Below are 22654 nucleotides of genomic sequence, written 5' to 3'. Positions count from 1 at the left end.
CAAGAAGCAACCATACCTTAACCAGCTGATGCATAGCCAGTGACCATGTGCCACATCGCCGAAAAAGGAGACTCTTTTTTTCTCCCTCTTTTCTCCTTTCTTCTTCCTCATTTTATCTTTCTAAGGGGATTTATTTATTTATATTTATATTTATTTATTTATTTTATTTTTCGAGACAGGGTTTCTCTATGTAGCCTTGACTATCCTGGACTAACTTTGTAGACCAGGCTGGCCTCGAACTCACACTGCCCGACTCTAAGGGGATTTATTTTAGAAAACTTATAATTGCAAGTGTAGTCATGGTCTCTTGTATCCCTGGCTAGCCTTGAATTCCTTATCCACCTCCTAAGTACTGAGATCTGGCTGTGTGATCTCACAGTGGAAGAAGAGAATTAATTCCTGAAAGTTGTGCTTGGACTCACTCACAACACAGCAACCTGCATTCACATACTTACAATTAAAATAAAACACACCCAGGCATGGTGGCACACAGTCGTATCTCAGTATACCCCATGGCAGACCACTGACTTTTCCCCAACCCAAACGCTAAGAATGTAGTCATCTGAGACCTATAGCCGAATGCCCGACTTGCTTTGGTCCCTCCTGACTTACTTGGTAAATGCCATGATTTGTGATTTTTTTGCGGGGGCGTGGGGGGTGGGTTGAACTCGCTCTGTAGACTAGGCTAGCCTCATACTCACAGAGATCCGCCTGCCTCTGCCTCCCTAGTGCTGGGATTAAAGGCATGCACCACCACTGCCCGGCTGATTTGTGACTTTCTTTTTTTTTTAAATATAGTTTATTAATTTATTCCTATTATCTCAATTGTTTTCCCATCCCTTGTATCCTCCCATTCCTCCCTCCCTCCCATTTTCCCTTTACTCCCTTCCCCTATGACTGTTCTTGGTGATTTTTGACTTTCATTGCTTTGTGATTAATACAGTTTCACGTAACCGAATCCACAGTGGGACATGCCTTTCAGGGCAACCTCAACCCTTGTTCCTGGACCATGATCACTCATACTCGGCTCAAATATAAACTGGGTCTTACACGTCCAAGGAGAGAAGTGCTTTGTGTCCACAGGATAAAGGCAATTAGCTCTGCTGGAGCAGCGCTCCAGTTGCTGGTAACTTTAGCACGAAGTCCGCCTTTGTCCTCCAGCTTTTTGCAGCAACACATGTTGTTCACCTCGAAAGCATTCGTGGAACCAGCTACTTCTGTTTCATAGCGGCGAGGGCTCTGGCTTTGTACTCTCTCTAGTGGGTTGCTTGTGACGCGCATCGATAGCGTTGAGGTTTCAAGCTTATTCAATACCCAGACTGTTTATTTTGAATTGGCAATTCTGGTGTGTCCACGACGTTCCTGTGTGGTTGGAAAGGACAGGGGCAGAATTTGCACAGCTTTAAAAAGCCTAGGCTGCCATTTGTGGCTGCGCACTCACGCAAGTCCCTGCGGCAGCGCGGCTCTGGGTACCACTCGCCTCTCACATCCCTATTTTTAGCCGTCGCAGCCAAGACACGTGACGGAGGAGGCGGTACGCAGGGCGGCCCGCCCTCGCTGCGCCGCGCAGCATCCCGCAGAGCGCCGAGCCCGTGCCTCGGGCCTGCGGCTGCGGCGATGAAGATCTGGAGCTCAGAGCACGTGTTCGGGTGAGCGGGCTGAGGGCTGCGCTGGGAAATGCGTGGACGCGGCCAGATCTGTGCGGCCTCGCGGAGGGGAGGGGAGGCCGGAGAACCAGGCGCTCCGGGGCTGGGATCGTGGCGGGGCTGGGAGCGAAGCGGCAGGTGCGTGGCGCAGGCCTCCCCATCCTCAGCCGGCATGTGGGGGCAGCCAGCTGTGCGGCTGGGCATTGCGATCGGTCCCGAGCAGGGTAGCGGCCTGCGGGCCAGCTCCCCTTGCAGCGGGTGTCACCGATGGTGACGGAGTGGTTTGGGAGAAAACTAGACCCGAGGAAGGCATTTGGGGAGTTTGGTCCTGAATACCTGTGCACACGGACACCTCAAAGCTTCCTGGAGACATCGCAAACTGCCTCAAGTGCTCTCCTGACCCACGGGGCGCTTCCCATCTTGTCATTGGCTGTTTTAATATCTTTTCAAAGAAAAAAAGATTTTTGAGAATGTTTGATTCTGCTTAGAGAAGTTTTTCATTCTGGGCGGGGCTGGAAGTGGGGAGACGGCATGAAACAGAATTGCCATCCATTTTCCTTCACATGCAAAATGTTAATAAAAATGTATCACTTGGCTTCAGAACTTCTGACTTCTTTATTTTTCTTTCTTGATGGTCCTGTGGCTCGAACTCCGTTTTTTGAGCTTGCTAGAAAAGTGTACCATCACTGACCTATAGCATTCGTCTGTAGGGAAAAAACCCTTTTAAAATATGGAACCTTAGACAGGTGGTATGTAATTTTTTGGTGAAGTTTGCAGCCTTTCTGAGGGAGGTCCCCTCAAGATTCGGTCATAATTTGCACCGTCTGGTACAGAGAGGGACAGGAAAGTCATTAAGTTCAGAGATGTCAGGGTATTGACTTGGACCTGCTGAGAGCTGCCCTAAGGGTCCTGAAATGTTGACTGACACTGAAAAACCACTGTTGACAATTTTTACCATTTTTGCAGCTTCCCTCCTTTTATTTTATATTATTTTAAAGACTTATTTATTCTATGCATGAGTGCTCTATCTGCTTGTACACCTGCAGGCCAGAAGAGGGTATCAGATCCCAGTAGAGATGGTTGTGAGCTACCCTGTTGTTGCTGGGATTGAACTCAGGACCTCTGGAAGAACAGACGGTGCTCTTAACCAACCGTAAAGCCGTCTCTCCAGCCCCATCTCCTTTTATCTTTTTAATCCTTATTATTTACATTTTGTAATCTGTATTGTGTTACCACCATTTTAATGTTGTGGTGTGTGTGTGTGTGTTTTGGGAATGTCTTTTTTTTTTAGGTAAGGTCTCACTGTGTAGCCTTACTTGCCCTGGAGCTTGGTATGTAGACCAGGCTGGCCCAGAACTCACATAGATCTGCCTGCTGTTTTCCCAGTGCTGAGATTAAAGGCGTGCACCACCGCAGTTGGCCCTTTTTAATATTTTTTTAAAATTACATTTAATTAATTAGTTCAAGCCCCAGCCAAGACAGCAGGGGGGAGTAGGGTCTCAACTACTACCTTGTGGCTCAGGAGATCCAGCTGAGATCATCAGGTTTGACGGCAGGCAGGCATCTCCAGCAGCTGAGCCTTCTTGTTGGCCCCAAGTCACCCATTTTAAAATGTGCTCTACAATTCTGGGCTGCGGAGATGGCTCCCTGGCTAACGTCCTTGCTATGTGAGTGTGAGGACTGCAGTTCAGGTCCCAGAACGCGTGTAAATCGGTGACTGTTGCGGCTGTGGCCTGTGATTCTAGCTTGGTGGAGGTGAGACAGGGAATGCCTGAAGCAAGCTAGCTATCAAGACAGTCCGCCTCAGGGAATAATACGCAAGAGCATCTTTACATTGTTCTAGAGACTTCACAAGCAGGACACCCTCGTGCACACCACACAAGAAAAGAGAAAAAAAAATAGGTGCATATATAATTAATTTTTAGTATAGTTACAGGAATTAGTTTTTAATTTGCTTTTTTGTTTTTGTTTTCAAAACGTTCGTGTAGCTCTCACCATGATGGTCCAGCTTTAGAATGTTTCTGTTATCTTCTTCTTCTTTTTTTTTTTAATGTTCCACTTAAAAATTTTTTGATGATAATTATACTATTGTTTAAATATCTTATTAATTTATTCATATTACATCTCAATTGTTAGCCCATCCCTTGTATCCTCCCATTCCTCTCTCCCTCCCGTCTCTGTTATCTTCTAAAGAGATACTGAACTTTGTGCGGGAGATTTGCTCCCCATTCGTGTCCCTGGAAACCACTTATCTGTTCCTGTAGATTTTTTTCCCCTGAGTATTTTATATAACTAGCCACACGTCATGTGTGATATTCTATGTATGGCTTCTTTTGGAAAGCATCTTTTTTTTTTCCCTTTGAGGTTCACCTACGTGGGAGCATGTGTTGGCTCTTTGTTTTTGTCCCAGGTACCCTGCCAGTGTCTGACCCTGGCACTGCTCACAGAGAGGAAACTCACAAGCAGACCAGATGCCCTTCCCGAACAAGGGCAGCAATAGGCCTCTGGACGGCCATCAGCACCCACTCATGGCAGTCAGGCTTTGAGAAGACGAACCTACAGCCAGCTTGCTTTCCAGCAAGGAGCTGGAGAGAGAATCTTACCTTTCCAGATAGGCAAAAAATATCCACTTTCCCCTCTCTTCAGTTTTGTCTCTTCTTTTTCTTTTTAACAAAGGCAGCTCAGATGGTAAATCTAGTGAGCATCCTTCCAAAGGTTTGTGCCAAAATCTATGTGACTACATATATGTATGTTTACATATAAATCCACATAACATGGCTCATTTTTTCCCCTCAAATAGGAATCAGTGATGTCATCTTTTAAGACTCTTTTGGCAGTTTCTTTTTTCTTCCAATAGTGTGTTTTTGAGATCTATCCAAGATGATATATATATTGAGATATAAATCAATACACTTACAGCTCCATTATACTGGCTGTATAGTCACCCACTTTATGAATGTGCTAGACTTTCCCCTGTACATGTTTCTGCTATACTTAAGGCCTGTGATGACCAGTGTTCGCTGTTACCTTGGGCTGAGAGACACCCAGAGATTAGTAAGGTCCACCTCTGGGTGTGTTTGCGAGGGTTTTTCCATACAGTGGTTTTCAATCTTCCTAATGCTTCAGCCCCTTAATACAGTTCCTCGTGTCGTGGTGACACCAACCATACAATTATTTTCACCACTATTTCATAACTGTGACTTTGGTACTGTAATGTAGCGCATCAATCGTATGTAAATATCTGATGTGCATATGGTCTTCGGAGACCCCAAAGGGGTTGGAACCCACAGGTTGAGCCAGAGAAGATTACTCATTTCCGGAAATCTCTAATCCAATCAGTGGTCTCACACACTGAAATGGGAAATGGTGGAACCGTGGAAATTGGAGGGAGTCACCTGGGGTATGCCACTGAAGGCGTCTGTCTTGGCCTCCACCCCTTCTCTTACTCCTGTCTGCTCTCTGCCTTGGGATGACAGATGTGCTCTGTGACCTCTGTCATTGTGTTTTGCATTGTCACAGGCACAGAAGCAGCATAGACATGTGACCACGGACACATGACCATTGGGCCTTTGAAACCAAGAGTCGAAACCAATCTTCCTTCTCTTAATTTGTTTTGTTTTTGTTTTTTTGGTTTTTTTGGGGGGAGGGGAGGGTATTTGTCATAGTGGCTAACAAAGGAGCCACTTAGGCCAGGAGATCTTAGGCTGTTCAGCCACAGGACTACTTTCCATTCTTGGAGATACTGAGGCCCTTGGTTTTGGTTATGTCCATTACATCTTTTTTTTTATTAGTTACTCTATCAGAGAGCCAGGTGTAATGGCACACCCTGTAACCCAGCATTAGGAGGAAGGGTCTTGAGGCTGGGTACAGAGACCCCATCTTTAAAAACCACCAACCATCATCATTCAAATTGCAATTGAAAATTTTAAAATATTAATTACAATAAACAATAATAAACACTTTTTTGAGACAGGGTTTTATGTAGCTCAGGCTGGCCTGACTATGTAGCCAGTGATGACTTTGAATTTCTGATCCACCTGTGCCCATTTCCTGAGTGCTCAGATGACAGGCCACCATGCCTGTCTTTAATCTTGTACTGTTAACAATGTAAAGTAAATATTGGGGTGAGGATGGTAAAATGCTTGCCTAGAATGCATGAAACCCTGGGCTCAGTACCCAACCCCGTAAGCTTGATGTGGTGGTACAAGCTAGTTGGCCTAGCAATTGGGAGATAGAGGAAGGAAAATCCGGAGTTCAAGGCTAGCTGAGCAGGTATGAGACCCTCTCTCAACAATTAAAAAAAAATGTAAAAACTTAACTGTATTTTCCAGAAACTGGGAGACTCATACTGTAAAAATAGTATCTATGATTTCTGTAATTTGGTTCTCTTACCTACTTCTGCTTCTGGTATTTTGTAAATCGTTGCCTTGGTGTATGGATAATGTCTAGCCTCAGATAGGGAGTTGGAAAAGGTTAAATAAGTCTGTTTTAGGGTTTTTATTGCTGCAACAAAAACTCCATGACCAAAATACAAGTTGGAGAGGAAAGGGATTTATTTGGCTTACACTTTCAGATTATAGACCATCATTGGAGGAACTCAGGCAGGGCAGAGACCTGGAGGCAGGAGCTGATGCAGGGGCCACGGAGGGATGCTGCTTACTGCCTTGCTCCCCATGGCTTGCTCAGCGGCTTTCTTATAGTACCTAGGTCCACCAGTTCAGGGATGGCCCCACCCACAACCGGCTGGGCCCTCCCTCATTGGTCACTAATTGAGAAAATGTCTTATTGCTGGATCTCATGGAGGCGTTTCCTCGACTGACGTTCCTTCCCTCTCCCTCTGATGACTCTAGCTTGTGTCGAGGTGACACACAAAACCAGCCAGGGCAGTGTCTTTGTACCTTTTTGCTCAGCTGCTGTGACTAAAAAAAAAAAAAAAATGATGGCTTCTTAGACAGTGGTAATTTAAAACTGAGAACAAAGAACAGAAAAATGAGTCATGCCGAGTGAATCTCGGCCTCTTGAATCACGCCTGCATCCGTCCTGTGCAGTGAGTGTGACCCCAGGATTGTAGGATGGGACAGTGACGCCCGTGGTAGTGGAATACAAGTTTCCTCAAATTTCAGCTTTCATTCAAAAGCTCAGGTTTTCCCTTTGGCAACAAACACGGAAGACATTTGCCTTAAAGTGACAGGCTCACTCCTGTAACGTCCCAGGAAATGCCTGCCAAGTCCCCAGGTCTAAGCGAACACTTGGTGCTTTGTTCTTCCAAGGGCAAACCGTGGGCGGTGAGAGGCGGCTGTGTTATGAACGGGTGGGCTTCCAGCCCGATGGGCAGGGCAGCCTGAGCGCGGTTTGCTCTGCAGAAATATTTCTGGCGCGCTTCCTGTTCTTCTGCAGATTGTCAAAGAAAAAGAGTCCTCAGAGGTCAAGTGATGATGGAATTAACCACTTTACCATTTCATCACACACTCCTAAGAGAGTCCCGGCTTGTTTCCCTGAGTGCACATGTGAGCAGCAGTGACCAGGCTGTGGTTTGGAGCCTGGCCTGCACTGCTGAGAGAGGCCAGCACTTCCCTCCAACGCTCCAAGAGCCATCAGTGTAAAGTTGATATGGTGAGAACTAGTAATGTCGCAGTCCCATTGTGTCAGCCACTTCCTAAGAGGGTCCAGAGCCCCCAGGATGTGGCTCACTCTCTTCAGAACCCACAGAAGGGAGTAGGGTATAGCTCAGCTCTTGGTTCTGTGACTGCCTCTTAACCAACCTACCCCCAAACCTTTAACTCTATGACTTTTAGAAATAAGCAAAAGTGGAAAGAACAGAATTCTGGACACATGATGGGTCTCCTGGGCTAACTGGTCCTCTTACAGCTAGCTTGGTTTCACAAGTATTCCTACCTTGGGCTTTTTCAATGGATGATTTAGGCAGTTTTTAAATTTTATTTATTTATTTTTGGGTTTTTGAGACAGTTTCTCTGTGTGTGGCTTCAGCTGTCCTCGAACTCTCTTTGTACACCAAGCTGGCCTCAAACTCACAGAGATCTGCCTGCCTCTGCCTCCCAAGTGCTAAGGTTAAAAGTGTGTGCCACCACACCTGGCCTTTAAAAAAAATTTTTTTTTCCAAGACAAGGTTTCTGTTTTGTAGTCCTAACTGTCCTGGGACTTGCTCTGCACACCAGGCTGCCCTCAAACTCACAGAGATCCTCCTGCCTCTGCCTCTGCTGGGATTAAAGATGTGCCCCACCACCCACTCTACTGATTTGGGCAAATCTTGGACATTGGTTTCTACTACCTTGTGGCTGCCTGGGGTTCTTCCGGACCCTCTCACTCCGTGACATGTGTGATGACGTCTTGGCTGTTGCCTTCACTGGATCTCCATTTAACTATAAGCTGCTGGACACTCCTGTGAGGGATTTTTTCCCCCTTCTTCCTTTCTTCCATTCTTTCTTTTTAAGAAAAGATTAAGAAAGATAATAAATAAAGATTTATTTATAATGTATACTGTATTCTGCCTGCATGTATGCCTGCAGGCCAAAAGAGGGCACTAGATCACATTATAGATGGTTGTGAGCCATCATGTGGTTGCTGGAAATTGAACTCGGGACCTCTGGGAGAGCAGTCAGTGCTCTTAACCTCTTGAGAGTAGTCTCCATCCAACTCCTCATCTGCCAGAGAGTGCTTGGTGCACTTACAGCTTCATTCCGCAGGCAAGTGACCCAGCAGGGCTCCTGTGACCTGCTCCTGTGCCTCCAGCCAGCCACGCCCTTCTCAACACCCAGTATTCCAGGTTTGCATGCTGCCTGGGTACTAGTGTTTTCTTCAGAAAGTGGGTGCAATACTGACTTGTGCCTAGACTTTGCCACTTTATTGTATTTCATTTTGTTTTTCCAAGACAGGGCTTCTCTGTGTAGTGCTGGCTGATCTGGGAAGTACGCGAAGTGATGTCTCTCTGTTTTGGGGGCTCCTATTTATCTACTTTTAGGATCCATACCAGGATGTTTTCCAACTGGCAAGACCATGCCAGGGGTCAAACATCACACACCCTCACACAAGGCAGTTTCACACCCTACACTTGGAATCAAAACAAAAACATGTTTACATCCACTACATGCCACTACACCTGGCTGGACTTTGTCACTTTAAAGATATCTGGCAAGCATGGCAAGGTAGCATAAGTCTGTAATTCTAGGCAGAGGCAGGAAGATCTCTGTGAGTTCGAGACCAGCCTGGTATGCAAAGCGAGTCCAGGACAGCTAAGGCTACACAGAGAAACCCTGTCTTGAAAAACCATAATAATAATGATGATGATGATGATGATGATGATGATGATGATGACTGGATCTCTAGTTCCAGGGGATCTTATACCTTCTTCTAGCCTATATGGACACCAGACACACATGGGTGCACATATAAACATATAGATAAGAGACCACACATAGCCTAGCACTTGGGAGGAAGACACAGGTGGCTTTCTAAGTTTGAGGCCAGCCTGATCTATACAGAGCAAGTTCCAGGACAGCCAGGACTACACAGAGAAATCCTGTCTCAAAAAACCAAAATCCAAACAACACCAAAAGCAACAATAAACCAAAAAATAAAAAAAATGAGAAAAAAAAACCCATACATATCTACAATAGCTTCTGTGGTCATTTTAAACAAGTTGTATGTCATTTAAGTCTGAATCAGAAAGAACAATGGTGGCACTGTGTCGACACACTCCTCTTTGCAGGGGAGACCTCAGGATAGAACATGAGAGAGGGAGGGAAGGGTAACTGGCTTGACAGCAGGTCTTGGCAGTGGGGGAAGGCCCATGTCAAACATCTCCTTGGCTCCATCACAGGGGTCTAACGAAAGGCATGGCTCTGGACAGTAGTAAGTAAGCTGTGCGAAGCTTTGGGCATCTCAGATAGCAAGAGAAAAATTAGGGGGCAAGCTTGTCACCCCTTAGTTCCAAGGTCTGACTTAGAGAGTGGTAACTCTGTACAAGAGAGCTTGTGGGGTGCTTGGGACAGACATCCTGGAGGCTCCTTGGGATTCATGGACACAGAGCTGGGAGTCTGCAGGAGGAGGTGTGGTGAGCAAGTGGCATTTTAGACCCATCGACGTCCCTATATCCTCACTGTCCTAGATTCTTGAGTCTTAAAATGCTGGTGAGTGGAGGGGGCACATCGGAATGGTCACAGTAATTATTGGAATTGTAGATGACTTTAAAAGTCTTCATACTTCTGATTTTTAAAAGTTTAAACTGTGAGGCTGGAAGGACGCTCAGCAGTTAAGAGCGCTTGCTACAATTGTAGAGGAACTGAGTTCGGTTCCCAGCACCCGCATGGCGGCTCACAGTCATCTGTAAATCCAGTTTCCGGGGACCCGGTGCCATCTTCTGACCCGCACAGGCACTAGGCACACAGGTGGTGCACAAACATACACACAGGCAAGACACACACACACACCATCAAAAATGCTGGAGAAATGGCTCGGCAGTTAAAAAATATATATATGCTGCCCTTGTAGAGCACCCCGGTGGGGTTGCTCACGACTGCCTGTAACTTTGCTCGTGTACTGTGCTAAGTGTGAAAAAGGGATGACTATGGGAGACACATTTGTACCATTATAAAGTCGGAAATGTCCTAAATTCAATCAGTTGGAAGCTGTCCTTAGTTGGTTCTTGATAGCATCGAGTACGTGGAACCAAAAGCCTGCTTGGGTACATTATATAAGAAAGATGGTTGTTTTTCAGTATGACCAGGCTACCTACCATAAGCCCTACTGGAAATCAGGGTCCAGCCTGCATTAAGGATGACAGCCAGAGTTTTGTTTTGTTTTGTTTCAGCGAGGTGCTGGCAGGGAGGACAGTCTCACAGCTGAGAAGTCCCCACTAACGGTGTCTGCCTCCTGTGGGCTGGAGGAGAGCCAGGACAGGAAAAGCCAGAGGTCAGCCTGAAGGCCCTGCGTAGCCTCAGCACAGACCCGGAGTGCTGCTGGAAACCTGGGCTTAGGCAGCACCCAAGGGCAGCCTGGCTTGCCTGGACACAGGAGCCTCAGCCTCAGGGCCACTTGCTATGTTGTCTGTGTTCTCTTGCCAGCCATCCCTGGGACACGGTGATCAAGGCGGCCATGCGGAAGTACCCAAACCCGATGAACCCGTGCGTGGTGGGCGTGGACGTGCTGGAGCGCAGCGTGGACGGCTGTGGGCGCCTGCACAGTCTGCGCCTGCTCAGCACCGAATGGGGACTGCCCGGCCTCGTGCGTGCGGTAAGCCTTTATTGTGTGGCTGGTCTCCATGTGTAGCCAGGGGGTTGACCCCTCTGCTCATCACTATCCACAGATAAAAGAGTATTTGTTGCCGGGCGGTGGTGGCGCACGCCTTTAATCCCAGCACTCAGGATGCCTGGTCTCCACGTGTAGCCACCCATCCTTGCCTTACTGCTAAGGGATGCCACCAATGGCAGGGCAGGGACCCTGTAACCCAGTACCTCCTTCTCCTCAGACTGTCCATGGGTCCCGTTCTGTTATCTGGAAAGGACACTAGTCACTGCGTTAGTTACCCTGGGTGATCTTTATTCACGGACACCTGCGAAGGCCCAGAATCCCACATTTTGCGGTGCTGTAGTTAGACATATGAGCTTCAGGGAGACACAGCTCGACCCGTATTTGCTCATAGAGCCAAGGATGCACGTGGGATGGGGTCCGGTGGAAGACTGTGAGACGGTAACAGAAAAGACAGCTTTCCCCTGCGCGGGCTCCACCCGCTCCTGAGCTCAGGAGAGGGAACGTAGGTCCTTGCATGCTGTCTCCTGTGGCTCCTTTGCCACTCTCGAATTCTATGGTCTGAAAATCATCCCCTCAGGCTGATTTCTACACTTCAGAGCTCTCGTCAGCAGAGGAGCCTCTCTCCTCAGGGTCCCGGGGTTCCCTGGTTTACTTTTTTGTTAAAACCTTCATCACTGTCTTGTGTTTAACTCTTACCAGGGGTTTGACCTCTCTGCTCATCACTGTATCCACAGATAACGAGCATTTGTTGTAAAGAAATGAGGAACAGGACTTTAGCATGTCACTACACTTGTTTTGTCTCTTAGATTTTGGGAGCCAACAGGACCTTGACGTACATCAAAGAGCGCTCAGTTGTGGATCCGGCTGCAAGGAAAATGGAGCTGTGTTCCACCAATGTAAGCAGTGGTCTAAGATGAGAAAGGTGCTTAATATTTCTTGGCGATGGGGTGTTAGGCCTCCCTTAAACTGTATTTCCAGCTTGATTTTTTGCTCCCATGTTTTTAGTAGGGGAGGGTTTTGCATTTATTTAGTGGTATTTTATCTTTGGTTTGAGGCGAGGGTCTCACTGAACCCCAAGTCAGCCTGGAACTTGATGGATAGCCCAGGCTGGTCTTAAATTCACTGTAATCCTCCTGCCTTAGCCTCTGGAGTGCTGAGGCTATAGACTTGAGATACCACAGGTACCTTTTCCTCAAGTTTTTATTCAAGGATAACAGCATATAGGAAAAGGCAATAGGCCAGGTATTGTGTGTGCAGCAGGCAGATCTCTGTGAGTTTGAGGCCAGCCTGATCTACATAGTGAGCTCCAGGACTGACAAGATACATAGAGAGACCCTGTCTCTAAGTAAATAAATAAATGAAATAAAAAGAAAAAAAAGGGCAACAACCAGTTAGATAGGAGAACAGAATCTGGGTGTACTATTGCATACCTGGGTGGCTAGATAACAATGTGTGAATAATAATAATAATAATAATAATAATAATAATAATAATAATAATAATAATAATAATAATAATAATAATAAAAATAAAATAATGACAGGGTCTTACTATGTAGCCCTAGCTGTTCTAGAAGACTAGGCTGGCCTCGAACTTAGACATATCCTTAAGATGTATGTCACCATGCCCAGCTAATAATAGTATATATATATATATACACACACACACACACACACACACACACACACACACACACACATATATATATATATAAATAAAAGAAAATATTTAGAATGCCTTCACCACAAAGATATAAAAATTTGAGGAAACAGATTTGTTTATCCTGAGTTTTACATTTTAATTATTCATTTTGAGACAGGGTCTCACTATATGGACCAGGCTGGCCTGAAACTCCCAGAGACCCACGTGCCTCTGCCTTCCTAGTGCTGGGATTAGCCACTACTTCCCTGATTTGAATGTTACACAATGTATTTATACATTAAAACATTGTGATGCCCTTAATGTGTGTATAGTTTTCATATATTAATACAAATAGAAATAAGACAAAATGCTCGAATTTTTCAGAAAGCATGAGCAAAGTCAGATAAAGCAATAGTTGTGACCCAACCCCATGGCCTCTGGAGTCTGTCCTGAGTCACAGTGGTAGAGTGTGGGGTATCTACAGACACCATGGCCAGCAGAGTGACAGTCCATGACAGGCAAGAAGGCAGTTTGGTTCATGACTCAGTAGCCAGTGTTGGTTCAGACTTTGAGAGTCTGACCCCAAATACTTTATTTTAGGCTTATGTAAGCTCAGCACAACTTGGGGGAAAGTTTCCTGGTGATAATTAACTCAATCCCATGTGCACAACAAAGTTAAGACATGACTACATCGGATCTCTCTGTAAAGTACAAGTGACATCTTCCATAAAGATGGGTTCTACAGATTAACTGAGAAACATGAGCTCAAGACAATGAGGAGGACTGGAGAGATGGCTCAGTGGTTAAGAACACTGACTGCTCTTCCAAAGGACCCGGGTTCAATTCCTAGCACCCACTATACTCTCCTTTGAAGAGACAACACTGTGTGTTTAGCATTCCTGCCTCCCTTAGTTCTTTTGTTTGTTTTGTTTTGTTTTGTTTTTTGAGACAGGGTTTCTATGTGTAACAGCCCTGGCTGTCCTGGACTCGCTTTGTAGACCAGGCTGGCCTCGAACTCAGAGATCCGCCTGCCTCTGCCTCCTGAGTGCTGGGATTAAAGGTGTGTGCCCCACGCCCAGCTCTCCCTTATTTCTTACCTGTGAGCACAGAGACCTCCGTGCCTCCTACAGATTATGTAAGCTCAGCACAACTTGGGGGAAAGTTTCCTGGTGATAATTAACTCAATCCCATTGATAATGCTGGTGGTGTTTGTTTTGAAACAGGGTCTTTTATTTCTCTTAATTAAAAATGCATATATAGCCAGGTGTGGTGGCGCACGCCTTTAGTCCAGCACTTGGAAGGCAGAGGCAGGCAGATCTCTGTGAGTTTGGGTCTAGCCTGGTCTACAGGACCATGTCCCTGCCATCCAGAAAGCCTGCAGGGACTCGCCATGCTCATTGACTAGTGTGGCAGCCACATGTGGTCATTTCATTAGGATTAAATAAAACGTAAGGGTGCTATTCCTCAGTCTGCACCCTAGGTGTCCATTAGCCGATGTGTTTGTAGCTGACATATACAACATCGAAGTACCATAGAGAAATCTGTTCACTGTGATTTTCTGGAGGCATTTTTTTACGTAGTTGTTTTGGTTGTTGTTGTTTGTTTGTTTGTTTGTTTTCTGTGCATGTGAGCGCATCACTGTTTGCATGTGAAGGGCAGGACAGATTGATGAAGTTAATTCTCTCCTTCTTTATGTGGGTTCCGGGTTACTAGGCCTATGTGATAAGCTGAGCTATCATGCTGGTGCTAAGTAGGTTTTAATAGAAAATACAAACAGTAAGTTAGCTTGCCGACAGGAAGTAGGACTGCAGACATGGCCACTGAAGCTTCCAGGTGCAGTAAGAAGGCCAGAAAGTTGGCTACTGTTGCCATGGACACTGATAGTGGACTGTCTGTCCTAAGGCTGCTAATGAGCTTAGGAAAGTGTGGGTGCCTTGAAGACAGATTCCTCCTCATGTTTAGGGAGAAAGAGATTGATGATGGTTATCAGAAGGAGGTACCCAGTGGTGTCTGTGGTTTTAAAAGAAAATCCCAGATCATTCTGTTTTACCAATAAAGACTCAGGGACCAGATGCTTGGGTGAAAACCTGCTAGCTCAGGGAGACAGAGAAAACACCCAGCTGACCTTCCTACTCAGTTCACATCCCAATGGAGAAGGCCCAAAAGACTAGCTCAGCTGACAGCCCAGGAGGAAAAGGCCAAAAAACCTAAGGCCAAAGCCTTGCCAGCTCAAAGCTCAAAAAGCCTAACTAGCCAAAGGCCAAAGAGCTGAAGAGCTGAAGAGCTCCACAGCAAAAGAGCTAAAGCTCCTTCTATTTCTACACATTGTCCTAAATACCCCTCAACTCACAATCCCTCCTGCTCTTTAGTCCCTGTCAGCTGGTTTCTTGCTCCGCCTCTTGACCTAGGGTTAACTTTACTAAATCCTGTGTACAGATAGCTCTTGGATTAAAGGTGTGGGTTCAAGCTCTTGGATTAAAAGTTTTAGGGCTCAACCATCAAACAAAAGACCAATTTTTAGAGTTCACAATCTCCGAGATCACAATGGGATCAAATATCCTGCAGCAGGTGTCCTTCAGATATACTGTGTATGGGGGTGGGGGACACTGAACGTTTCCTTTGTCTGGCTTTCTCTTTCTTTCTTTCTTTCTTTCATCTTTCTTTCTTTATTGTGCTTGATCTACACTGAGCTGAATCTCCAACCCCTCTTCTGTCTTTCTTAAGTGCTAATTTGGGGCTGGCAGGGTAGCTGGTTTGGGAAGAAATACAAGAAACTTAGGACCTAAAGCCAATGCTTGCGCTTCTTCCGCCACCCCCCCACCCCCCCACCCCCACCCCCACCCCCACCCCCACCCCGCAATTTTACAGCTAGGACCAAACCCATGGCCTTGCCCTTAATTGGCAAATGCTCTATCACTGAGCTAAATCCCAATCCCCAGTATTTTGTTTTGTTTTTTATGTGTGTTTGTTTGTTTTGTTTTTAAAGATCACACTCACAAATCTGGTGTCAGTGAATGAGAGGTTGGTGTACACACCCCATCCAGAGAACCCCGAAAAGTGAGTCAACTCATCCTGGGCTGGACACACTGAAGAGCAGGGGCGGATGGAGCCGCCCTCCCAGGGTTGGCCAGCTCCTTACTTCTGCTCTTCTGCAGGACTGTGCTCACCCAAGAAGCCATCATCACTGTGAAGGGGATCAGCCTTGGGAGCTACCTGGAAAGTCTAATGGCCAACACCATATCCTCCAATGCAAAGAAGGTGCACATCTTGGGACAGGGCCCCGGTACACTCTGGTAATGTGCCAGATGAAGTGGTGACAGGTGTGGTCCTTGGGTCCTCCTGAGGACTGGGATCTTGGTGGTTGAGCTCCTAAGGCCATAGCATTCTTCACAGCTCAATTTCAAGATGCAAAAGACTAGCCATGATCTGAGGGGAAAGACATCATCCTAGTTACCCCAGTCTCTCCTGTCTCCACACAGCTTTAGCTCTGGGGTTTTGGGATGTCTCAGGGCTCCCTCAGATGTGGATTGCCTGTGTTATTCTAAGAGGGGTGTCAACTGGGACAGCTCAACCTGGTGCATTCTTTAACTCGTTAGAGCAACTTAGGCATTGAGAACATCCATGCCATCATGTTTCTGAGCTTGAGTAACCTGCTTCTGTGGACTGTCTTAGGGCCACTGAAACACTTATCAAGGAAAACCTTTAATTGGGGCTGGCTTACAGTTCAGAGGTTCAGTCCATTGTCATCATGGTGGGAGGTATGGTGTCATCCAGGCAGACCTGGTGCTGGACAGTAGCTGAGAGTTCTACATTTGGACCTGCAGGCAGCTGGAAGAGACAGTGCGCCCACCAGGCCTGGCTTGACCTTCTGAGACCTCTAAGCCTACCCTTAGTGAGACATGTCCCCCAACAAGGCCACCCCTACTCCTAATAGTGCCACTCCCTATGGGATTATGGGGGCCATCTTCATTCAGTCCATCTCATGGACCATGGCTCAGGGAGGTTACTGCCACATCTTTGCCACAGCAGTTCCCTCCTATGTTGCAGGCCTCTGCCTTGCTGCATGCAGCAACAACTTAAGTCCTTCTGTGTTCTTGCAGGGGTGGGCTGCGATCGAGTGGATAATTGAACATTCCGAGAGCGCCATAAGCTAACAGGTCTGCACCCATGCCTGGTGACACAAGCGGGCAACCTCATCAACTTCCGCACCTGGTACAGAGTTTTAGCTTTTTACTACCTGTGTGCATGAGAGAATGCTTATTTGTTCAGCTCTGTGCTTCTGTCTGTCTGTCTGTCTGTCTGTCTGTCTGTCTGTCTGTCATGGTGGACAGCTTCATTCCTTTCATTCCCTTGGTTTGTGCCAAGACTTATTCCCAGGGAACACCTGAGCTCTTGTCAACTGGTGTCTGAGGAAGGCAGAGTAGCATTTGCTACTCCGGTAGCATCTGGCTACCGGAACATTCTTCAGAATTGTCACAGCTGATGAAGAGGGTCCACAAGTAGGCCCACAGTGTTATAGGCTAATTTAATCTGGAGGTTTTGTTTGTTTGTTTCTTTGTTTGTTTGAAAAGGGGATTCTCTGTGTAGTCTTGCTGGCCTACACTTGCTTTGTAGACCAGGCTGGCCTTGAACTCACTCACAGAGATCCACCTGCCTCTGCCTCCCTGAATGCTGGGATTACAGGCATGTGCCACTGAGTCTGGCTCAATCTGGAGTTTTTTTTTGTTGGGCAAAATTTGCACTTTTAAAAAAAATTATTATTATCACTTTTACCATGCTGGGGAATGGACCCAGGATCCCACACCAGCTGGGCTTGGGTCCCACACCTGCTGGGCTTGGGTAAGCATTCTCCCTCTGAGATTCACTCCCAGTCTCTACAGCTTCCTATGAAAGGTACTTTGTGCCTATTTATTCACTTGGTCCAAGCTGGTGTTCATCCAGCCTCTGCGCTGTGTCATTGTGGCAAAAAGCATTTCTAGCATTTTCATGTAGTTTACAGATGTTCCTTGGTTTCCTAAGCCCCCAGATATTTGATTGGCTGGCGCTTATCTTAGGTCATCACAAAGCATCCTACTTCCCTTTAGGTGGGGCCTCCTCCCTCCCTCCCTGATTGTCCCTCTTAAGCTGCTGACAGCCAAGGCTTGCTTCCCTGTTGCCCCATTCATGTTTGCTTCCTCATTGCCCTCGGCCGCTGAGGTTTAGGCATCTTTTAGATAGTCTTGCTGCTTTTTCCTAAGTCAAAGAAGCTTGCCAGAGAGAGCTTTACCTTGAGTCCAAGGCAAGACCTGCCATGGGGCCTCTAAGCCTTAACCTGAGCTGAGCTTTGGAAGCTGTGTGTGGCTCCTCTGGTTCTTTCTTCATAAACTAGAGCTAAACTGTCTCCATCTTCAGTAGATGTCTCACCAAAAAGAGTCAAAGAAGAAAGCAAAGAAGGAAGTATGGATGGACAACGAAGATGGAAGGCAAATGTGGATGTGGTTCCTGCCAGTCTGGAAGAGGTATCTGCTGGAATCTTCCCCATCCATGACAACCTCCCACGGCAGCATCAGGTCCAGGGGCCAGCTGTATGAGGCTGTTTCTTGAAAGTGGTGTGGAGCCCTACTCTGCAAGGCTCTGCTGTGGGTACTGTGCCGAGTCAGTACTGTGCTGTAGGTACTGTGCCAAGTCAGTACTGTGCTGGTGTGGTCCTGGGCCGCCCTGTGCCTGCATGGATTTTAAGCATTTATCTGCTTCTTCCGGCAGGAGTGCCACCTCTGCCTGCTGGCTCTAGTTACTTCACCGAAGGAGAGCTCCCCTCTCCTCATGTTCTGCCAGCTAAGCCAGGGTAGGTCCCCCAAACCTTCCCCAGGGGCCCAGGTGCTGTCCTCTGTTCCTGGTGACCCCATGTCCTTATCATGTCCCACTTGCCCTCTGAGAAGTTGCTCTCTGACCCTCAGGGTCCCCATCATGCACTGTACCCAAGAAAATGATGCGGAGCCCTCTACAGAGGCCACTCTGGGTTCCGGCAGCAAGTGGGCTTTTCAAGCTCAGACCGGCCTTGAACTCTCTGTGTAACTGAAGGCGGCCTTGAACTCTTGACCTTCCTGCTTCCAGCTTCCCAAGTCCCGAGAGTACAGACTTGGGCCACTATACTTGGCTCTTTTTGGTTGTTGTTCTTGAGACAGATCTTGCTCCATAGCCCTGGCTATTCTGAAACTCATGGCATTCCTCCTGCCTCAGCATCTCAGGTGTGCGCCACTTGGCCTGGGCTGGGGTTCTTGTTAAGTCCCAACTACCCTCCTACCTTCTCCCAACAAGACTGGTTGTCCCTTAAGGAGAGGGTGGGAACCTCCTGCTGTGTACAAAGAGCCTTCCAGCTACTTCCTTCCCTCCATGTCCTGAGCGTCTGGGGTCTTGCTGGGCTGTGAGTGGTGGTCCTCACAGCTAGGGCCTGTCCTAGCTGAAGCCCCTCCGCCATGCCTACTTCACCTTCCTGCCTCAGAGTTGCTGTTTCTCCTTTTCTCTTTGTAGTCTTATGAGTGTTTCCGAGACATGAGTGCACAAGCAAGGTTTTTGGTGGGTTTTTTGTTTTGTTTTGTTTTGTTTTGTTGGGAGACAAGGTCTCATGTAACTCAGGCAGGCCTTCAACTCACTGCGTAGATGAGGCTGACCTCCAGAATTATAGGTGAGTACCGTCATGCCTGGCTTTCTACCATTTTTAAATCAAGGTTGTTTAAAACATTAAAGTGCATAAATATAGAAACATATGTATATATATATATATATATAGGCGACCCATGTTTATAGTTTTAAAAAGAGGTACTAAATCTATTGAACAGTATAAATCTCTATTCTTCCTGTCAATCAACTCACCATTTTTACAGACCCTCCTAGAACTTTGCTATGCCTATGAAAGTTTGTCTTTTTCTTTCATTAAACTTGGTTCATACTATGACTATTCTTGTGACTGTTTCCTTTTTACTTTTAAACAACAGTGCCTTGAAAAGTCCCCTTTGAGGACTCACTGCAGAAAGCCTGGGCCTGAGTTCCTGAGGTCACTGACGGCTTCTTGCCAGTCATTGGGTTGGTCTGCCACCGTGGTTAGGTGGTGGACCCTAGTGGGATACTGCAGCTCTTTTTATGGGAACAGCTCCTACACTTTCCCACTGAGACGTATGGACTATTGATTGACAGCTTGGCTGGAGTAGGAAATACCTAGGCAATACGGAGGAACGTCTTGGGTGTGCCCGTGAGGGCTTTCCTAGAGAGGTTTGGCTGCGGAAAGAAACCCTCCCTTCACTGTGGGCAGCCCCACTCATCGCATCAGCAAGGGCCCCAGACTTAAGAGAGGGGTTGAAAGAGGAAGCCAGTGGAGTCCTAGGATTCTCTGATACAGCGTGCGCCTCTGACGGGTGCCCCAGACCACACCCTTCCTTCTTTAAGCTGCTTCCTGTCAGGCATTTTGTCAGGCAGCAAGAGAAGCAGGCACTACTTGTTTCAAGTCCATCGTGAATCAAGGGAGTGTAGTCTTCACACATTCCTTCTGTGTAAAGCTATTTGGCTTTGTAACTTCTGTTTTGGTTGGAGGTGGTTTCCACAACTCTTTCTTTTGGGAGTTCATCAGCATAAAATATTTTAGGATCTTGTGGTATAAGTAGTTAGACCTTATTTCATTTATTTATTTAGGTTTTTCAAGACTGGGTTTCTTTTGTGTAGGCCTGGCTGTCCTGGAACTCACTCTGTAGACCCTGGTTGGCCTCAGACTTAAGAGATCCACTTGCCCCTGCCTCCTGGGTGCTGGAATCAAAGGCATGCGCCACCACCGTCTGGCTGAGACCTTAATTTTAAGTTGTGAAAATAGGCAGCTCTAAAAATACAGTCTCAGGCCGGGCGTGGTGGTGCACACCTTTAATCCCAGCACTCGGGAGGCAGAGGCAGGCGGATCACTGTGAGTTCGAGGCCAGCCTGGTCTACAAAAGTGAGTCCAGAACAGCCAAGGCTACACAGAGAAACCCTGTCTCAAAAAAACAAACAAAAAAACAACAAAAAAACAAAACAAAACAAAAAAAACCCCAAAAACCAAAAACCTAAAAATACAGTCTCATGTCAGCCTCACCTGTCCTACCCCACAGCCAGGCAGTATCCTGGGTGCCCGGAAGAAACATCTCAGAGGACCGCCTTGTATCCCAAGATGCTCCACAGAAGAGCTCCACAAATCCCCAGAGTGACACAACCCACAGGAAACACACAGACTGGAAGCCTGATGGAGGGAGGGCACACATGTGGTATCCAGGCATACATGAAGACAAACATTTATACACATAAAATAAAAATACAAATCTTTAATGCACACAGTGTCTGCTTACCTATCTGTGCCAGTGGGTTTTGGCTTCTGAAGAGGTGTTTGCCATTGTGTCTCTACATCACGCACATCCAGGTGGCCTGAGTGCTGGTATGGGAGTTTGCTGTATCTTCTCTTGTCACTTCCTCTCCAACCTATCGGCTTCCTTATGGCTGAGCCTACTAAACACTTTTTCTTTGGTGTACTGTCACTGAGCCACACCCCCAGGCTCTGAGTACTGGGCCATAGCGCTGCTGGTGCTGAGCAGGCTGGCCTTGAGAACACAAGGCTGCAGTGATGGTGACAGTATTTTTTTCTTTTTCTTTTTTTATTGTTTTTGAGACAGGGTTTCTCTGTGTATCCCTGGCTGTCCTGGACTCACTCTGAAGACCAGGCTGGCTGGCCTCGAACTCACAGATATCTGTCTGCCTCTGTCTCTCAAGTGCTTGGACTAAAGGTGTGAGCTACTATCACCACCTGACAATTGAGCATGTTTTTAACTGTTGATAGTTTTAAAAAAAAAAAAAAATTTATTTATTATTTATACAGTATTCTGCCCATATACCAGAAGAGGGCACCAGATCACATTATAGATGGTTATGAGCTGGGAATTGAACTCAGGACCTCTGGAAGAACAGACAGTGCTCTTAACCTCTGAGCCATCTCTCCAGCCCCTGTTGGTAGTTTTTAAGTCATTACTAAGAGCTGTCAACTGTGAACTATCGAGTCGTAATTAGCACTCACTAGGACCCATTTGGGTTTCCAGCCTGCTTTTTCAAGTTCTGTGCTGTTTGCTGGTTATAGCACACTTAGCCAGGGCAGAGGCTGGCAAGCTATGCTTACCACCAGGAATAGTTTTGCTATTTTCAGAGGGCTGTGAAAACAACCTCTCAGCTCCAGGCTGACAGAGACATGGAGGCCCACAAAGTCTAAAACACTTTCCCATTTGACCCTTTACTGCCCAGTTTTCTACGAATTCCCACTGTGATCCATCATTGTTAAATAAAACCAAATTTGTTTCACCAGCTTTCCTCTCCTCACTGGTAAGAAGTGATGTTTCCAGCAACATGAGTCCTGCCCCTGACTCCTCCTGTGTGGCCATTTGGACAGGAAAACCTCCCTCAGAAGGCCTCAGATCCATTTTTGTTTCATAGTCTTACTGTCCCATTCTGCACCAAGTCGTCGCTTCCATGATGGTCCCAGGAGGCTGTGCCTCATGACCTCTCCTGAGCTCTGTGGCTGGCATGCATACAGGCCACTGCACTTAGCTCCAGAACAGCATGTAGTGATGGTGCCTGTGACTCAGTCTGCCATATGGTAAGGTCACTGAGGAGCCCAGAAGGTCCCTAGAGCACTTAGCCATGTGAGGAGCAATACCAAAAGCCGAGTTGCAGCCCATTGCGGCCTTCAAGTGACGATGGGTCCCTGGTGCCTCTGATGTCACTCTGCATCGGAAAGCATGGCCTCAGGCTGCTGCTGGACTGACCCACAAACTTTTGCTGTAATAAAGGCTCATAATTTCAAGAGGGTTTTTACATAATTTATTACACAGTAATAGATGGCTCCTATGTCACCTTCCAACTGGCCTTCTTTTCACAATGCTCCACTGTTTAGTTTTCCACAAATAAACCTGTCCTGACTTTCCCTGACTAGAAAGCCCTCTAGAAAGGTTTAATTCCACTTATTTATTTATTCATTTATTTATAGAGGTCTAAATTATTTATTCTTTTCTAATGAAAAGAGATCCCAATTCTATATTTGTTTGTTTGTTGATTTATTT

The 22654-nt window shown here is 46.7% G+C and overlaps 1 protein-coding gene across 6 annotated transcripts; it reads left to right on the top strand.

Moving 5' to 3' along the window:
- The first annotated feature begins 1534 nt into the window (after nucleotides 1–1534).
- PRELID3A (PRELI domain containing 3A) lies at nucleotides 1535–19491 on the top strand. 6 transcript variants are annotated; one of them, XM_084780141.1, is made up of 8 exons: nucleotides 1535–1649; nucleotides 10727–10895; nucleotides 11720–11809; nucleotides 15541–15611; nucleotides 15710–15812; nucleotides 16655–16766; nucleotides 17349–17393; nucleotides 17949–19491. In XM_084780141.1, exons 1-6 carry the CDS (start codon nucleotides 1618–1620, stop codon nucleotides 16706–16708), a joined length of 519 nt encoding a protein of 172 aa, XP_084636267.1. In that variant the 5' UTR covers nucleotides 1535–1617; the 3' UTR covers nucleotides 16709–16766; nucleotides 17349–17393; nucleotides 17949–19491. The 6 variants fall into 6 exon arrangements, with proteins under 6 accessions (XP_084636267.1, XP_084636268.1, XP_084636270.1 ...); XM_084780142.1 differs by having other exon boundaries at nucleotides 17946–19491; XM_084780144.1 differs by lacking the exon at nucleotides 15541–15611.
- The last annotated feature ends 3163 nt before the right edge of the window (nucleotides 19492–22654 follow it).

The sequence above is a fragment of the Acomys minous genome (genome assembly GCF_964271855.1).
Source record: "Acomys minous genome assembly, chromosome: 4".
Lineage (NCBI taxonomy): Eukaryota > Metazoa > Chordata > Mammalia > Rodentia > Muridae > Acomys > Acomys minous.
Note: the sequence above shows the minus strand (reverse complement) of the source record. Positions and strands in the feature narration are given on the sequence as shown.